Consider the following 17,936-nt stretch of genomic DNA (forward strand, 5'->3'; position numbering starts at 1 on the left):
CGGTCTGTCAAATAAATAAATAAAATCTTAAAAAAAAAAGAGAGAGAGAGAGAGATGCTTTCCCAACTGCACCACCCAGGTGCCCCTCATTGTCCCTGTTTTAAAGTGAGGAGACCCGGAGTGGGGGGCAGTGATCAGCCCAGGTGACAGAGTGTGCAGGAGGCCGAGCCACACCCAGCTCTGGATTCACGGTCTGGATTCTTACTGCTGCGGGGCCGATGCCCCCTGAGGTTTGTCTCAAGCATGAACTTACTGAGGAGGGAGAGGAGGAAGTGGCCTGGTGCTGTTCTGGAACAGCCATCGGTTCACATGGGCTAGTGGTCACCTGCTGCTCTGTTGGAAGGTCACACACGCGGGGTGCTATTGACTTTGTCTCGTGTCTTTGTCTCCGGGTCTAGTTGCTGGTTTGACCCAACGCTAACTCTGGACCTGTCTCTCTTTTAGTGCTTCTCTCTGGAAGCTTGTCTGGAGGGTCTCAGATGCCAGGACTTTGGGGGGCATGTGAAGGGACCCAGAGGGGGAGACTTGCTTAAAGCTCTTGTTTCCCTAGTGGTCTTCCATGGGTTTGGGGACCCCAGCCTGGCTAATAATAAAATGCACTCTGTTGTTCCTCTGCTCTGTTCCTTTACACTGTTCTTCCTGAAGGTCTCCTGAAAAGCAGATCTGGGGGTTGAGAGAGGTTCCGAGGCTGTCTGACAGCTGCCATGTGACCAAGGCCTTCCACCTGGGGCTCGCGCGGGATGAAAACGACGATCCTGCTTCTGAGCTGGGGCTCTGACTGGGTCCCAGGACAGGCACCGAATGAAGACAGCAAGAAGTGAGAACCTTCACCAAGTCCAAGTCCACGTTTTACTGCTTTATGTTGTGTAATCGCAGTGCTCTGAATCCGCTTTCCTTTATAATTGAGCTCCTTCGTTCAGTGGCGGTTTAGGGCCTGTATGAGTCTCTTACTGCAGCTGTAATAAATGACCAGAGACGTGGTGGTTTAAACCACACAGATTCATTATCCTACAGTTCTGAAGGTCTCATGTCCAAGACCGGTCTCACAGGCCGAAGTCAGGTTTGCTGACAGATCCGTAGTCCTTCCGGACTCTCCAGGGGACGCTGTTCCCCTGCCTTGTCTGGCTTCCAGAGGCTGCCCGCATGCCTTGCCTGGAGTCCCTTCCTTCCCCACCCTCATGGCCGGCCATGGCTCTGAGTCTTCCTCCTGTTGCTTCTCGGTGACCCGCCGTCTGCCTCCTCTTTGTCAGGACCCTTGCGACTCCACTAGTCCTGCCTGGACCATCCAGAACAATCTCCATCTCCAGATCCTTGGTCAGTCCCAGCTGCCAAGTCCCTTCTTGGTGCGAGGTAACACCCCCCTGTTGCCGGGATCAGGATCGGAACAACATTTTCTCTTTTTCTATGTTTATTTACTTTTCATTTTAACAAAATCCCCCATACTGTTTATCCATGCCCACTCCATTCCCGACAGGCAGCTCCTGGGGGCCCGGATCCCCAGCTCTTTCAGTAGAGCCCAGTGCAGTTTGCAAACAGATCCCCACTGCTTCCCACCCCCCACCCCGCCCGGTGTCACTGAGATGTCATTCACAAAGCTGTAAGAAGTTTAGGATTCTCATCCTCCAGTCAGCTCCTACACTGGTCACCTCACACATTAATCCTCTCTCGCTGATGTTGAGAATGTTTTAAGTTATACTCTTTTTTTTTTTTTTTAAAGATTTTATTTATTCATTTGACAGAGAGATCACAAGTAGGCAGAGAGGCAGGCAGAGAGAGAGGGGGAAGCAGGCTCCCTGCTGAGCAGAGAGCCTGATGCGGACTCGATCCCGGGACCCTGGGATCACGACCTGAGCCGAAGGCAGAGGCTTAACCCACTGAGCCACCCAGGTGCCCTTCAAGTTATACTCCTTTCGAGAACTTCAGTTATGAACGATTGTCATTGTGTTTCACCGTAGACCCTCAGACCTTACTCATCTTGTAACCACAAGTGTGTACTCTTTACCAGTCTCTCCCTACCTCCCCTGTCCTCCAGCTCCTGCCAACCACTGTTCTACTCTGTTTCTGTGAGTTCAGCTTTCTTTTTTTGAGTCCCCGTGTCAGTGATAACCATGCAGTATTTGTCTCTGTGCCTGACTTACTTCACTGGGCAGATGCCCTCTAGGTCCATCCATGTTGTCAAAAATGTCAGGATTTCTTTCCTTTCCGTGGCTTACTAATATTCCTGTGTGTGCGTGTGTGTGTGCCACACACGTGTGCGCACACTGTGTCTTCTTTATCCATCATGTTGGTGGACACTGAGGTTGTTCCAGACCTTGGCTACTGTGGATCACACCGCAGCGACCATGGGAATACAGATAATGCTTCGAAGTTCTGTTTTCATTTCCTTTCGGTAGAAACTCGGCAGTGGGATGGCTGTATCATGATGTTTGTATCTTTTGAGGAACGTCCATACTGTTTGCCCCAGTGGCTGCACCAGTTTACATTCCCACCAACCGTGCATGAGAGATCCCTTTTCTCCAGGATGTGACTCTCTTTGGGGGTCCATTATTCTGCCTACTGGAGTACCTTTTTTGGGAAGATTTTATTTGTTTATCTGAGAGAGAGAGCACAAGCAGGAGAGGGGGAGAAGCAGGCTCACCGCTGAGCAGAGACACCGCCCCCCCCCACCTCCCTGCTGAAGCGTGGCTCTATCCCAGGACTCTGAGATCACGACCCCAGCCTGAGATAGATGCTGAACTGTCGGAGCCACCCAGGTGCCCCTGGGGTGCCTTTCTTTCTTTCTTTTTTTTTTTTTTTTTTTTTGAAGAAAGGAGCTTTAACATTTCCCCCAAGAGAAAACGAAGCCCTAAGAGTTTTAGGAAGTGGCTCGTGGGTCGCACGAGCAGGGTCCAGATTCTGGGATCTGATAGCCCAGCCCTGTGCTCTGTGCTGCTCCAGGACTTATGTTATTGGAAATGAAGTTGGATTTCCAGTAAGGTCACCCACCACAAAGGATCCAAAGATATTTTAATGCCAAAAAGAGCAAAAAAGATGCCATGATTGATTTTTCAAATTGTATCTAAAGTTCTGTGCCTTTGCCTGCTTCTCATGCCTTCCGAGGAAAGTGTGATCGGGGTTTGCGGTTCTTACAGTGTGTGCTTTATATCAGTGCCACGAGTAAATGCACCAAGTCTTCCCATGACCTCTATTGTGCATTGCCTGAGAGTGTAATGAATTGAATTAGAAATTAATTTTTCTAGCTTTGGTGTCAATTAAGTGCATAGTTCTGCATTTAGTCTAGATTATGTATTTCCGATGTGTTGTTTTTTAATTAAAGGCCATGTGGCAAAGGTTGAAGTTTTAATTAATGTGGGGCATTATCATATTAATTTTAATTTAAACAGAATATAAGGATGTTTTTCTCCTTAAATTAGTTTCCATTAAAGAGTCCCACAGAAGGAGTCTTTAATTTCACTGCCTCTTGTTAAGTCGTTATAGGAAGAGCTACGTCAGTTGAACCAAATGAGAAAGCAGAGGTTTTCACACCTTGGAGAGTTTTAAAAGATGATCAGAGGAAAATACATCATTTCTGATGATTGATAAGTGATAATAAAGGAAGCTAAAAACTACGTTTAATTATCGTCTAGGCGGGAAAGAACAAGCCCATTTGATTTGGCCTAAAAAAAGAATGCAGAGTGTGTAAGTTTCAGAAAATAAGCATCCGTTTGAGCTGCCTCCTCTATGGAATGTTCTGGAAATTTATGGTGTTGCCAGTCTTTCTGCGGATTCTGTCCCCGTCTCTGTCGGACCCGCCATGCTCTCCTGCGCCCTGCTAGCATGGCGAGCCTGTGAAACAGTGAGCTGAAGGTGTGAGGGGATGCCCTGTTGTCCGTCTAGGTTGGCTTCCTTTTCTGCTCATGACTGTTTGGGGAGTCACTCAGCACCCTGGGTGACAGGAAACCCCGCCTACAGAGCCATGCACTGTCAGATGCCGCTGACGTGGGACTGAGTCAGGAGATCACGCACATCCTGCTTGCTCTGGGACATGCTTACAGTGTGTTAGGCATCCCCATGAAGTGTGCCCGTGGTTATCTAATTTGTCAAGACAACCTCATCATCAGGACAGAATTCCTCTACTCCCTCTCCTTAGTGCCCCAGTGAGCAATCTCGGGCCCTGGGAGGACACAGGAGAGCACAGCAGGTCTGAGAGAGGGGGGCAGAGGCAGCAGAAAGACGGGGTGCAGACCCCCCAACACCAGGCATGCTGAGAAGGGAATGAGCATGGTCAGTGCCAGAGGTGGGGGAAGGGTGGGGAGCAGGTGGGTACGAGGTCACACGAGCCACAGCAGGGAGCTGAGATTTTATTCTGGGTCTGATGGGAAGCCATTGGAGGGTTTTACACCTGTGAGAGATGTGATTCAATTCGTGTCTTTATTTTATTGATTTATTGACTTACTTTATTTGAGAGAAGGGGGTGGGGGCGGAGGGAGAGAATCTCAAGTAGACTCCCGCCAAGCGTGGAGCCTGACGCGGGGCTCGCTGCCGTGACCATGAGATGGTGACCTGAGCTGAAATCAAGAGTCGGAGGCTCAACCAGCTGAGCCACACAGGCGCCTCTGGTTTGTGTTTTTTGAAGCCCCGTCTGTGCGGCGGGTGGCGAGTAGACCGGCAGTGGCCGCAGGGAGACCAGTTGTGCCCCCCCACGTGGCCCCCCTGCCCGGCGCAGGGTGGAGGCCTCACGGTGGCGGCTGATCGTCTGTGTGGGTTTGGAGGCCTGTGGCCAGGACGCCTCCCCCGGCGGTTGGAGGTTGCTTCTGAACTCACAGCCCAGTAAAGTGAATTTTGTCCAGTCACTCATTAGTTGCTGTTCCTGATAGGATTTTAGAAAGATAATCTTTTGTGTGATTCTCAGGTTTTTTTCTTTTTTTTTTTTGTTTTTGTTTGTTTGTTTTTAATCTGGAGTTTTACGTGCTCTTACATCCAGACACCTCCCAGAACATGTATAAAACATAATCAGCTCGATAAATAGTGACATTTCAGGATGTGTCCAACTTCTTAATCTGCCCTTTATGGGGAAATCCCAATGGGAATTTATACAAACAGCTCAGCTTTTGATGTGAAGGAGACGGAGAGTCTGCCTCTTGGTCTTAGTATTTTGGGACAAAGATGATTGAGAAAAGCAGCCTGGCATTGAGTTGTTTGCTCTTTTCAAATGAAAAAAAAGGAAGGAATGATTTAGGCCACGTATTCACGTGGCCACGGGAATTCTGTCGCCACCACACCTGGAATGTCACGTACATTAGACTCCCTGCAAATGCTTGTTCAGAAATGAAAAGAAAATCAAGAAGCTTTAAAATCTCTGTCCTGAGACACATCCCTGCCATCGCTGCTGTGTTCTGTCATGGAGGGAGGCTGGACCGAGGTGAGCGCTGCAGACAGCATTGTGCTTTCCCCAGGACTTGAGGTGTTTGGATGGTGGGGAGCCTGGGGCCACAGTCACTTTCCTGTCCTTTTTCCTCTGTGCCTTCAGGTGGTTTGAAGTGTCCTGTGTGCAGCTTTGTCTACGGTACCAAATGGGAGTTCAACAGACACCTGAAGAACAAGCATGGCCTGAAGTTGGTGGAAAATGAAGGAGACCCCAAGTGGGAGGTAAGTTTCTAAAGCACGGTGTTGATCTGGACCTTTTCAGGTACAAATGACAGACTGGGCAGTCCCGGATCCTGGGCACAGACAGCGGCTCCTCAGAGAATTGGGATTTCTGGTTGGGAAACTAGGAGATCTTCCCAAAGCCCGTCTCCTGTGGGAGGGCTGAGACCAGGGCTATGCCTGCGAATTCTTACCCTGAGTTGAACTGAGAATGTCTGTAGCGGTCTCTCCCTGGCATTTGCACTTCTGTGAGTCACCATTCCCGAGTTTCAGCTGTTGCATCCGAGGGAAGGATGTAAGGCAAGGGGCATGTTGTAAGTCTTCACCAGAAGAACCGGGAAGGGCTTTGTCTTCTGATTCTAGGCCCTCCTGTCCTGTTGCTGAAGGCATGCACTCCCCCCTGCCATCTTTGTTTTACCCTAGGGTGTTAGAACCAGTCCCCTGGCTAGAACATACCTATATGATCAAAGCCAGTAGCTGTCTCTCTCTCCAAGCACCAAGTGTCCCCACCACGGACGAATTGCAGCTTACATGAGGCGGGGTTTCGCAAACTCAGCACTGCTAACGTTATGATCTTGGGCGTGATAACCTGTTGTAGGGGCTGTTTGGTGCATTTTAGGATGTTTAGTAGCATCATCGACCCCCCAAATCCCCACCCCAATATCAGTGGGACCCCCAGTTGTGACAACCAGCAATGCACGGATGTTGCTGATGTCTCCAGAAGTCCAAATCACCCACAAATGAGAACCATTTATCTAGGCACCTTATAGAGCATCAGCATACGGTAATTAAGAGTAAGGGCTTAGAAAAAATCCCAGAACACATGAAAAAACTAATACATCACGACAGTGTGAGGATGATTCCAGAATGCAAAGAAAGGGTGGCTCAGTAGGAGGGAGTATTTTGGTATAATCCATCATCATACTAGAACTGGGGAGGAAAAAGAAATGATTATCTTCACACATTCAGAAAAGGCACTCGACAAACTTAAGCATCTGGTGATTAAAAACAGTCAGTAAGGTACAGCTGGGTGAATATACCCTTAAGATGGAAAAATGCATCCATGCATCTCGGCCTCAAAACGAGGATCTTAACTGGGGGTGGGGGGCGCTGGGTGTCTTGTTGAGTCGGGAAGAAGACGAGGATGCAACAGGAGCTCTGCTCTCGAACATCACTTGGAAGGGGCGTCAGGCAGAGTAATAGTGACATTAAGGATTAGAAGGGAAGGGGGCGCCTGAGTGGCTCAGTCGGTGAAGCGACTGCTTTCAACTCAGATCATGATTACAGGGCCCTGGGATGGAGCCCTGCATCGGGCTCTCTGTGTCCCTCTTCCTCCGCTGCTCTACCTGCTTGTGCTCTCTCTCTCCCTCTGTCCAACAAATAAATAAAATCTTGAAAAATAAGAAGAGAATTGGAAGGGAAGAAATAAGGTATCTGTGTGAAGATGGCAGGATTCTCTTCTTGGCAAATCCAGTAGAAGGAATGAAAAACTACTAGCATGATAAGCAACGGGTTGAAACAAACGTAAAATAATGAGCAGCTTGTATGTGTAGAGAGAGGCAAGAGCGAAAAGATCAGAGATTTAAATGTAAAAACAGTGACATTTTAGGAATACCAGAAGAAAAACCCTAGTGAACGAATTCATTTCTAAAATCAGAGTGTGGAGAGTTTGTCTAACTATATGACTCAGAATCCAGATTGAGGAAGGAGAAAGATTGAGAACAATTGACCACAAGAAAAAATTTTAAAAAGTCTTGTGGAAAAGACCTCATAAACAAGCTCAAGAGACAAATGACAGCAAAACACTTGTGGTCCTGTGGTAGAAGAAGGCTAAGTATCTTGACATTACAGAAGTCTTGTAAAAAACAGTGATCAACAACCCCATAGGAAAATGGGCAAGAGATCAGAAAGGTTCCTAGAAGAGAAATGCAGGTGACTTCGAATATGTGAAGACATGATCAGCCTGACACGTAGCACATGTTGATGGAAACTAGAGAGAGAGAGAACTTCTTACCTATTAGAATCCAGAATCGGACGTCCTCTCTGTTGGAGAGGCTGAGGGGAAAATGCACTCACATGCGCTGCAGGTGGAAATTCAGAATGTTACTACCGCTATGAGGGGGCATTTAGCAGCATCTAGTAAAATTACTGGTGCACTTCTTCATCCATTAACTAAACAGTCCCATCGCTAGAAAAGTACCCTAAAGTAACGCTCACAGAAGGAGAGAAGGTGCCTGCACTATGCTATTTATCACAGCCCGATTATGTATTATGGTTTTACATAGAGGAACGATTGCTTGTGTGCCTGTACACAGTCTGTGTACCTGTGTACCTGTGTTTCTCAGCCTTTTGTGCTGAGAGCCCGAAGCAGTGACACTCAGTGGCTGTGAGCACACCTGTTCCCCAGATCTCGGTCTCTAATCGGATTCTCCAGTAAAAGTAACTCTGGGGTCCTTTGGAAAGTGATTAATTCCAGGGCTCTGGCAGAAAGTTAGTAAGATGATCCTACGGTATTTTATAGTCCTAGAAAGAAACAACATGCTTCTCCCCCAACAACCCCCCGAAAGTTGGAGGTATATCAAAAGGACACAAGACACAACCCAAAAAGTTCCTAATGGCCAGACCCAGAACAATTTAAATACCTAAATAAAGAATGATCAGCGCGCTTGGGTGGCCCCGTTGGTTAAGCATCTGCCTTGGGTTCAGGTCATGATCGCAGGGTCCTGCGTTCGAGCCTTGAGTAGGGCTCCCTGTTCAGTGGGGAGTCTGCTTCTCCTCCCTCTGCTCCTCCCCCTGCTTGTGCATGCTTTCTCTCCAATAAATAAATAAAATCTTTAAAAAATAAAAAAACCAACAATGATAGTGTTGTACTACAACTCAAAGAATAAAATAAATATCAGTGACTCTGTACTAGAATGAATGGTGGGGAAGGAACAGATCTTGCACACAGAAGAATGCTGAGGGATATACGTGGGAGGAATGAGGGAAATAGAGAATTCGCATTAAAGCACCATAGTAATCATGGCTGCAGGCAAATCCATCAGTGGGAGCTGAAATTAGAATATAAGGAGAAACAGAATATTTACATAGCTCAAAATCTCTCCCCGCAGATCCTCACTGGATCACAGAGGGAAAGTAATCACTGTGTGGGAGAGGCATCGGGCCAACCCACGCTAACCGTGTAGCCAGAGATTAGCGTCCCTGGTAATAAATACGTCATGGTGCCCTGTGCCGTCTGACGTGATGAGGAGAGGGGCACGCTCCTTCCCCCTCATGGTATTCAGAAAGGCCTCAATCTCTGTCTGCTCTGTCAGATGTATGTGAATGATGTGTGGTTAGATACCTTACCAGGACTCCTCAGAGTATCACGCTCACAAAAGGCCAGGAAAGCCAGAGGAGCTGTCCCTGGTGGGAGGAGACCATGGCGACTTGGTGACGGATTCCCTGGATCCAGCCCTGGGTCCTGGAACAGAAAAGGGACACTGTGGAGAAAGCTGTTAAATCTGGGTCAAGTCAGTGGTTCCAGCATTAATTCTGGGCTTTGATAATTGTACCCCGGTCGCATCAGGTGTTACCGTGACGGGAGTTTGGGTCAAGGGTGTGTAGGAACTCTCGGTTTTATCTGTGCAACTCTGCTGTAATTCGAAAAATATTTCAAAATAAAATAGTCCTACAAAAGACGGGAGCGTTTCATGAGGAGAGGTGGGGACTGTACCAAGATGGGGGTATAAGGAGACAAGCCAGGATCTCTTCGTGGTTGTGCAGATTTGATTCTGAAACCACACATATATTTCATATGATACTAAAAAAACACTAAAGTTTAAAAAATGCAAGCCCTGAAAATTGAGAGGAGAGCGAAATAAGTGGTGCTAACTGTATATCAAAATGCTGGCCTAGCTACGCAGAGTTCCCACAGACTTGAAGATCGGAGTTTGCCCCTCAGGGGTGGGGTGTGAGCTAAGGGCAGCGAGAACTGCAGAGACCCGGACTGTCGTCGGTTGTTGTGGGGCTGGCGGGGCTGGGGGGGAGGGGCTCTGAGGTGTACCCCCAAGGCTGTTGCTCGGTTCAGTAAGCGCAGTGAAGCACAGCAGGAATATTTCAGTCCGTGGGTTTCTGCCGGGGGGGGGGGGCAGGGGGAAGGGGGGACTCAGCCACCTTTGTAGGGTATTAGGGCATCAACTCTGTTTTGGTAAAAAAAGGCCAAGAGTCAAATAGTACCTTTCCTAAAAACAAACTGTACCTCAGTATAACCAAATATTTGGTGAGGAGAAGCTTCTATTTATAGACATTTTCCAGCTAACGAATGAAGATTTACAGTATGACCATTTGCAAGCCCCCCATGGTGTCACGGATCCAGCAGTGGCCACCCCTTAACCTGCCGATGGCAGAGAAATAAGGAAGACACCCAGACATCCTGTGTCTCCTGTTAGAGTCGACCATATAACTGAAGCGTTCGTGCCAAAAAGGGAACCAGTATCTGATTACATCTACCAACTTGCAGGAGACGCAGTGGACAGTCAGTGGTTCCTAGCGGTGCCGTCAGCCAAGTTCAGACCGTTGGAAACTCTGCCAAGAACTATAAGTCAGGCTTGCGGGGGGGGGGGGTCGGAGTCCGATCAGAGGGAGAACCTGTAAATAGAAGTCTTATGAGACATGTCAGTCAGTTCTAATACCTGGGTTCAATGACTTAAATTTGATTTGAAGGGTCAGTTAATGGGAAATAAGATACTGGAGGGACAAGGACATGGCCCGGTGGGTGGTCACGTGAAGGACTTACTGCTCGGTGTTTGATGTCGCGGTGTTGTTGTGCTTGCGTTTTGCGAGGGCTCTATCTCTCGGAGAAACCTTCTAGAATAAAGAGAAGATGCCGTGACTTTTGCATTTGCTTCACGGTATTCCAAGGGCAGGGCGTGGAGTGTGTCGAGGGGCAGAGGGGAAATAAGGCTGGTCACGAATTGATAGTTATTCACGTTGGGTGATGTGTACATGGAGGGATCATCCCCCTGTTGTGTGTGCTGGAAATTTTCTATAAGAAAATGTAGGAAGTACGCGCATTAGAGTTTGACAGACTGAATCCTGGTGCTGTCCTGTATGAATGGCTTGACTGGGAACCATTATCTCTTTGACCTCTGTGTTCTCCGTCTTCTGACCCACACGGTGAGGCTAATAATACCCACAAGACAGGATATCAAATTGCCGAGGTCCATAGCCAGTCCCTGGTAGGCCCCTAGGACCCCCAGTGTCTGGCACCAGCTATGATTATTGGTGGTGGAGAAGGTGACATCAGTGTTACCTCCTCATCTAAGGGAAAACACACAGTCCTCTGGTGTCCCAAGTTCATACGGCAAGGGTTCGCTCTCTATTAACAAATGGACATCACAGAGCCGGCTCCTGACCTAACACCCTGCGTCTCTCGGTCAGTCGGTGCTTTTGTAAGTGCGTGTGGCGCACCCTCTGCTCTGAAGGCCTCTCTTCCTGTGGATCCCAGCGCGTTGAGGAGGAGAGCTTCGAACCCAGTACTTGCAAAGCCATGTACTCAACTCCAGAAGTGAGAGAGCAGCTGGGCTCAGGCGCTTGGTCACCTGTGGGCGACAGGCTGCCTCCTCCAGCAGTTTGGGCTGTCGTCTGGCTCTCCAGAATGCCTTGCACAGCCCATCCTCCCCACATGTGACCATTACAGAGGCCCCCCCTCGGGAAAGAAGCCGTTCTGTGTGTGCCGCTTCTCAGAGGCTCACATTCCTGGGGCCCAGTCAGTGTTGGGCAATTTGTGGCTTAATAGTACTTACAAGGAAGTAGGGTTTGTTGTTCATTTATGCATTCATCACCTTTTTATTGGGTGTCTACTAGGTGTCAGGCTGGGAATCTTGAAAGGCGCTTGGCCCCTTGGCTGTTAAGAGAAGAATTATGTGGCGTTCGGAACTGTGTCCATTACCTATAGGTACTTACAGGACATCACTTCGGCACCTGTAAATTTTGTGTCAAGTCCTCCTTCCTATTCTTTATTGGTGATGTTCCTGTTTCCTGCCTCTAGTCCCCCCCAACTCCCCGTCCCTTCCAGAAAGAGGGCAGTATTCATGCTGGGCTTCCGCGACATGCAGAGTTCTGTCCCACCTCTTTTCTCCTGAGGTACAAGGCACCCGAGAATGTCGCTTCAGCCCTTCCTCCCTTCACAGCTCCTGATTTTGCAGATATGTTTCCTGTGGTCCTTTGTTTATCATCTCCTTTGTATAAAAATAAGAAGACTGGAGTAGCCAAGGTTGACTGAGCTCTTACTCCGTGCGGGACATGTGCCACAAACTTGACACGGGCGATGTAGTCGCCCGCCCCCCTCCCTCCACCTGCAGCTGTGCCTTGGGTTCCCCCCAAGCAGCCCCAGCCCTGGGGCCCATGAGGACAGCACGGGCAGCAGCGGGAGGGGACAGCAGCCATTAAAAGAGCACATGCAGGAATCTCTGTGCGTGTCTAATCCCTAATTACGGACTGCACACTCTGGTCCCTAAGGGAAGAATGTGGCAGGAAGCTTTCTACCACAGCTGCTTTGAAAACATCTCAGTATTTGCAAAAAGTAGTTTCCGTTTGGGAAAGTGTGTTTTTATGGGAGCAGCTGATGTCTCAGGGATGCCAGGTAAACGAGCTGTTGCAGAGGGTGCTTGTGTGCATTTGTCTGTCTCCGTTCGTTATCCTGGGACTTGTGGTGATGGGTGGTCTTCTAGAAGGTCACTCAGATGGTGTGTTTTTGTTTAGCCGGCCACAGAAACCCCCGAGGAGCCCTCCACCCAGTACGTGCACATCACAGAAGCCGAAGAGGACGTTCAGGGCACGCAGGCAGCTGTGGCCGCGCTCCAGGACCTGAGATACACTTCGGAGAGCGGTGAGGGGGGGACACCTTCCGGCCACCTCCGAGCTGGCCCCTTCGTGAGCGTGCTGCAGGAATGAACGTGTGAATGCGTGATGTCCCTGCGTGGGCTCCGCCGGCATGGCCGCCCCAGCATTTGTTCGCCGAAGGTCCCACACTCAGGCTCGGAGGCCTCAGCCCCCCGACGGGAGCCGAGAGGAGGCTTAGTAGACGCGGAGCTCTGTCACATGTGTCCAGCTCTCCGCACGTGCTCTGAGCAGGGGCTTACCGCTCTCCGTGGGGGCGGAATGCGCTTTGCCGGAATGGCTCGGCTGAGTGCTGGAGCTGGTCCCATGGTCTGGGTGTCTGTCCCCGTCCCTGGCTTCTGGGCCTCTCTTCTGGAGGGGGGCTTGTCTCTGTTCCATGGACAGCGGTGGCCCAGGGCCGCCCTGCAGAGCCTTGAGCCCAGCACGGCCTGCATCCCACTCTTCTGAAAAGCCTCAATGTAGGATTTTTATGTCGTTTTCAAATGTTAGGTCAGTTTTAAAATCAGACCACTGTGCCAGCTGAGCGGTCATTTGGGTCTTACACTGAGAAGTATTTTCTTAGTCCTTTTCAGCACCTGGAATGAGCCCCAGTTCATGCATGACCACAGTCTGATGTGCATGCAGAGGAAGGCATTAGGTTGTGGCAGGGGTAGGAAATTGCCAGTGTGGCCCTGTTCTTAAAGCCCTAGAGCCCAGATCGTCAGCCCCCTGAGAAAAACTGTCCTTTGGGCTAATGACTTTAGGTCTGGGCTCACTGGACTGCAGAGCTCGAGGGGCTGGGGAGACAGCGCTTCCTGGGTGCGGCTAGTTAGAGCGGCAGGTGGTTCGCAGGGAGTGGCCTGGCTGGGGCTGTTCAGTGGGGCACCCAGAGAGAGGCTCTGTCTGAGTCTCTGCTTCCTTCCTTCATGTTTGTGGCTTCAGCTACCGCTCAGGCCCTGTGCCTTCATCCCCCCCACGCACGCACATTCCCTATGTAGCCTCTCCCGAGTCTGTTCCTGGCTTTTGGGACAGGGCTCGGGCTTCGCGGCTCATTGAGCCAGGCCTGCCCGCTCTGGGTTCTGCTCCCTGCGCCGTGTCCCTTCCCACCCCGCCTCTGAGGTTGCTCTCCCCTGCAGACTCCATAAAACCTGCACTGCGGGTGTGATCTCTGGGACACGGTCTGTTCCCTTCCCCCACACGCTTTTCCTGGCCACCTCACCTGTACCTTCGGCGTTCAGATCGCATGTCATCTGCCGGGGACCCAGCTGACTGTTCTGCAGCATTCCCCTAATTGCTGACTTCTCTGCAGCATTCCGCTGATGGCCTCCTGAGACGGGACCAACCTGGTGGGTAATAAGTTGCTTACAAATCTGTCTCCTGAGTCCTGGAAGGAGGAGGAGAGACAGTGTTGGATGGAGGCAGATCTCTGTATTCCCGCTGGGAGCCACGCTCCTGATGACAGGCTTGACAAATGGCCCCCAGGGGGGTCAGTGCAGGAGGAATTAAACCTTGCTCAGCTCAGTATGTTTTTAAGGTAAAGGTTTTGTTTAGTCTTTGGATGTTCAGAGTGGTTGGCTGCAAGGCACAGTGGATGTACGTCCCTTAAGGAGAGAAAGAGGGCGAGTGTGTGTGTGTGTGTGTGTGTGTGTGTGTGTGTGTGTAGGGCAGTGCCAGAGTGGTACGAAGGGTATGCAAGGCACTCACACCGTCCTCTACTGAGGCTTATGCCACACGCTCCCTGTTACATAGAACACATCACGCTCCCCTTCTCCGTCTCTTCCTGAGCGACTTGCGTTGGAATGTGGCCTGCGGAAAGCCGGTCCACAAGGACGCAAACATTGGCAGAGGCTTGGTGATATTATGCTAACACAGAGATCACGCAGGAGTTTCCCTTTCAGTAAATTAATGATCAGGGTCCGAGGGCCGTGTTCCGGAGAGTCACAGATGGTCAGGCAGATGGTGCGGCCCGGCAGGGCAGGCTCAGTAGCTGGCCTGAGGCTGTGGATTCTAATCGTTTGAGATGATTAAAATGGAACCCCGAGCTTCAATTGGTTTGGAGTTCTAAGTTGCACTGGTTCTAATAATTGAGACATCCCTGGATGTTTAGTCCATAGCTTGTGTAATTTATGGGGCCTGCTCTCATTGGCCACCTCCCAGGCCTGTGTTTACAGAACACTAACTTTGCAGGTTAGTGTGTTTGTTGGTACTTCTCAGGGCTTCTTTCCTGAGAAGCAGTCCTGGGTCATCAAGTTTGGATTCAGAACCCTGGGGTCTGAGCTCTGGCTTTGTTTCAAAACTGGTTCCAGGCAAGTCTCCTGTCTTTTTTGTGCAGAGGTGACCAGTCTGTGAAATGGGGGTGATATCACAATGTCATCTCCTCATAGGATCATTTGGGCTTTGGAGATGTTCCTATAAAAACTGCTTTAAAGCCAAAAAGTGCCATGCAAATTATTCTGCTGTTGGAATGAGTGATCGTGGAGAATCTGTGCTCCCCCCGCCCCGGGGTGGGCGACACCCCACAGTGGCCTCTAGTAAGGTCTGGTTTGCACTCAGTGCCCCCCAACCCCTGTGGGCTTACTGATGTCCCGTTTGCTTCTTCCTTATAAGGTGACCGCCTTGACCCCACGGCGGTGAACATCCTCCAGCAAATCATCGAGCTGGGCACCGAGGCCCGTGACGCCACTGCTGTGGCCTCTGTGGTCGCCATGGCTCCAGGGACAGTGACAGTCGTGAAACAGGTAAGGGCCCTCCCAGCACCTTAAATATCTTTTCTCCACACTGACACATACCCCTCTCTCTCCTGCCCTGGAGGTTATCAAGGCTGAATTTCCCTGAGATGGGGTTGGGAAAGAGGTTGGCTTAGGCTCATGCATTTTCTTCCTCTGCCTCTGATTATCATGTGAGTGTGTCTTTAGCAGTTCCACAAGTGGAGGTATATTTTAGGGGAAAGATACAATAGATTTTTTAAAATTCTGGGAGCCTTTCATTCATTTCCCTTCAAAGAATCCCGGTGTGAAAGTAAGCAGATGTGGACACACTTGGACACATCTGTTGTGCAAAGCAGCCCTTGGCTGGGAACTGTGGGAGCAGCCAGAGAAGCTGGGAGGGCTTCTCCGTGGATTGACCTCGTGATTTGCACAGCATCACCTGGTCGATGCCTGAGCGGATGGGAAGAAAATGATGAGTTTTTGAATAAAGGTTACTCGACTTAATTGATAGTTAAACTCTTTGGCTCATTTCCTCCCCTTCTACCCTCAGAGACTTCACCAGCTGTAAAATGCAGTGTGGTTGGTAATGACATCATCCTTTTTCTCTGTCTGTACCTCTCTTTACTATCTCTTGCTTCATTTTACAAAAGCTTTGGCCTGGCTTCCACAAATACTTAAAAAACAACAACAACAACAACAACAACAACAGTGAACACGTCAGATGTGGGCAGAGTTTAAGTTCACAGAGAGAGCTAAAGTACAGACCGTAGAGTTTTACAGCTGCCCGTTCTTGGAATCGTTCATTCAGGAAGTACTTAGTAAGTGCCTACTCCTGCCAGCAGTGTTTCTGGGGTTCCAGGAGAGAACCATCACCATGGTCATGGTCTAGTGGGGAAAAAGGTAAAACAGAAACGAACAAGTGAGGCACAGGGGCTCTTCAGCGGTGACCAGCTACAGTGGAGGACAGGAAGACAGGGAGGGGCTATGGGCCCCAGAGCAGGCTTGGGGGACATTTTATAATATGAAATAATATTTTATCTGTAATATATGTACATATATCGGGGGTAGCTACGGTTGTTGGGGGCAGATGGCTTATGTTTGCACAGAGGTGCGTCTTACGGGAGGCGTGCCAGTTTGTGCACTTGGTATGGAATTTTATAACCATAAACAAGGAAATGTGGAACCGTGAACTTCACAAAGGGAGTAGGTTTTCTTGGCACGAACAATGAAAGGTATGTCTTAATGTGTCTCTCCCATGCGGACCCCTGAATGCTGTGTCCCCGGTGGCATCCCTTTGATGAATCAGAAGTAGACTTCCTAAGCTGTCTCTGCAACTGTCCACCGTAGGTGTACCCACAACACAATGCAAAGCCTGAAATCAGGCTAAGTAATTCTCTGGGGAATTAGTACATTCTGGTTCAACTCTGGACTTCATGATCCACGGACAAGACTCAGCATGTCTAGATGAATGTTGGGACCGCGTGTCCTAGAAACGCTCCTCCATTGCTGTGGTTTGTCTCGAGGAGAGTCTGGATAGCAGTGCCACCGTGGGACGTGGTGTCTTGCTCTGCAGTGGCCTCTGCCCCTTGGTTGGGAATAGACTCATACACGTGCTTCCCTTTGTAGTTACTAGGCTGCGGTCTTCGCTTCGTCTTACTAAATCTCTTCTGAAATAGCTTCTCCACGCTGTGACCTGATGAGTCCTGAGCCGGACCCGACACTTCAGGAAGGGTGTGATTGGACTGGTGTCAGGAGAATTTTTTGCATATTTCGTACCTGCCAAAACCTTTTGAGACTTGCAGGAAGGTGCCAGCTCCTGTGATATGCCGCTGCTCAGGGCCGTGATTTATCGAACATCACAGACAGTGCGGTGACACGTGAGGTTGCCAGCTTGGGATTCAGCTTCAGTGTGCTTTGAGGCGTTAGGCTGACAGCACCACACGGGATGAGGCAGAGAAGCGTCCGGTCCCACCAGCATAAACAGGTGCTGTGTGCGTGAGGTAGCAGGAAATGGTGGGATTCTTGAGAGAATCTTGTGTTCTACTGAAAACACAGGACAAGGAGGAGTCTTGGTGTTTAACAGTCTAGAGCAACTGTGTTCGGAGGTGTTTGCCTCGAGCGGTGTCCTTGTCATCATCCGTGTGCCTGGCCCAGCACCTGGCTCCCTGGGGCTGCTGGGACCTGCTGGATGGGGGATGGACGGAGGGACCAGGGGCAGGCGGACAGCAAACACCCACTCCTTTGGCAACGGGGTTGCACTGTGTGAAAGAATGCCTCTGAATTGAGTTGTCCCGTCGTTTAAATGTAAAGACAAGTAGGTTTTTTGTTTGGTTATGTTTTATTTTGTTTTAAAATTTTATTTATTAGAGAGAGAGAGTGAGCACGAGCAGAAGGTAGCGGCAGGCAGAGGAGAGGGCAGGGCGAGGGAGAAACAGACTCCCACCAAGCAGGGAGCCTGATGCGGGGCTCGATCCCAGGACCCTGAGATCATGACCTGAGCTGAAGGCAGACACTTAACCGACTGAGCCCCCCCCAGACACCCCATGATAACTGTTTTTATTAGAGAAATTTGTTTTTAGTTTTGATTTTTTATTCCCTCTAATTAGAATCTGGCTTAGGAATTTTTCAGTAGAGGCATTATGTCTACTTAAGGAGCGTGCTTAAGCCACTTGAGTATGAACTCTAGGGTACCTGTTGGCCTCGAATGGTGCTCTTCCTTCACTGCGTGAGGGTACCTGGGTG

The 17,936-nt window shown here is 49.8% G+C and overlaps 1 protein-coding gene across 1 annotated transcript in view; it reads left to right on the plus strand.

Annotated features, from left to right (window-relative positions):
- Positions 1-17,936, plus strand: part of LOC111146566 (zinc finger and AT-hook domain containing) — a 181,424-nt gene that overhangs the window by 141,372 nt on the left and 22,116 nt on the right. The window contains exons 13-15 of the mRNA XM_022502158.1: positions 5,510-5,628; positions 12,370-12,496; positions 15,094-15,224. Of these exons, the coding sequence (XP_022357866.1) occupies positions 5,510-5,628; positions 12,370-12,496; positions 15,094-15,224 (377 nt within the window). The remainder of the gene's footprint in view (positions 1-5,509; positions 5,629-12,369; positions 12,497-15,093; positions 15,225-17,936) is intronic.

Source organism: Enhydra lutris, unplaced genomic scaffold (genome assembly GCF_002288905.1).
Source record: "Enhydra lutris kenyoni isolate GAN:26980312 unplaced genomic scaffold, ASM228890v2 scaffoldscaffold14, whole genome shotgun sequence".
Classification (NCBI taxonomy): Eukaryota; Metazoa; Chordata; class Mammalia; order Carnivora; family Mustelidae; genus Enhydra; species Enhydra lutris.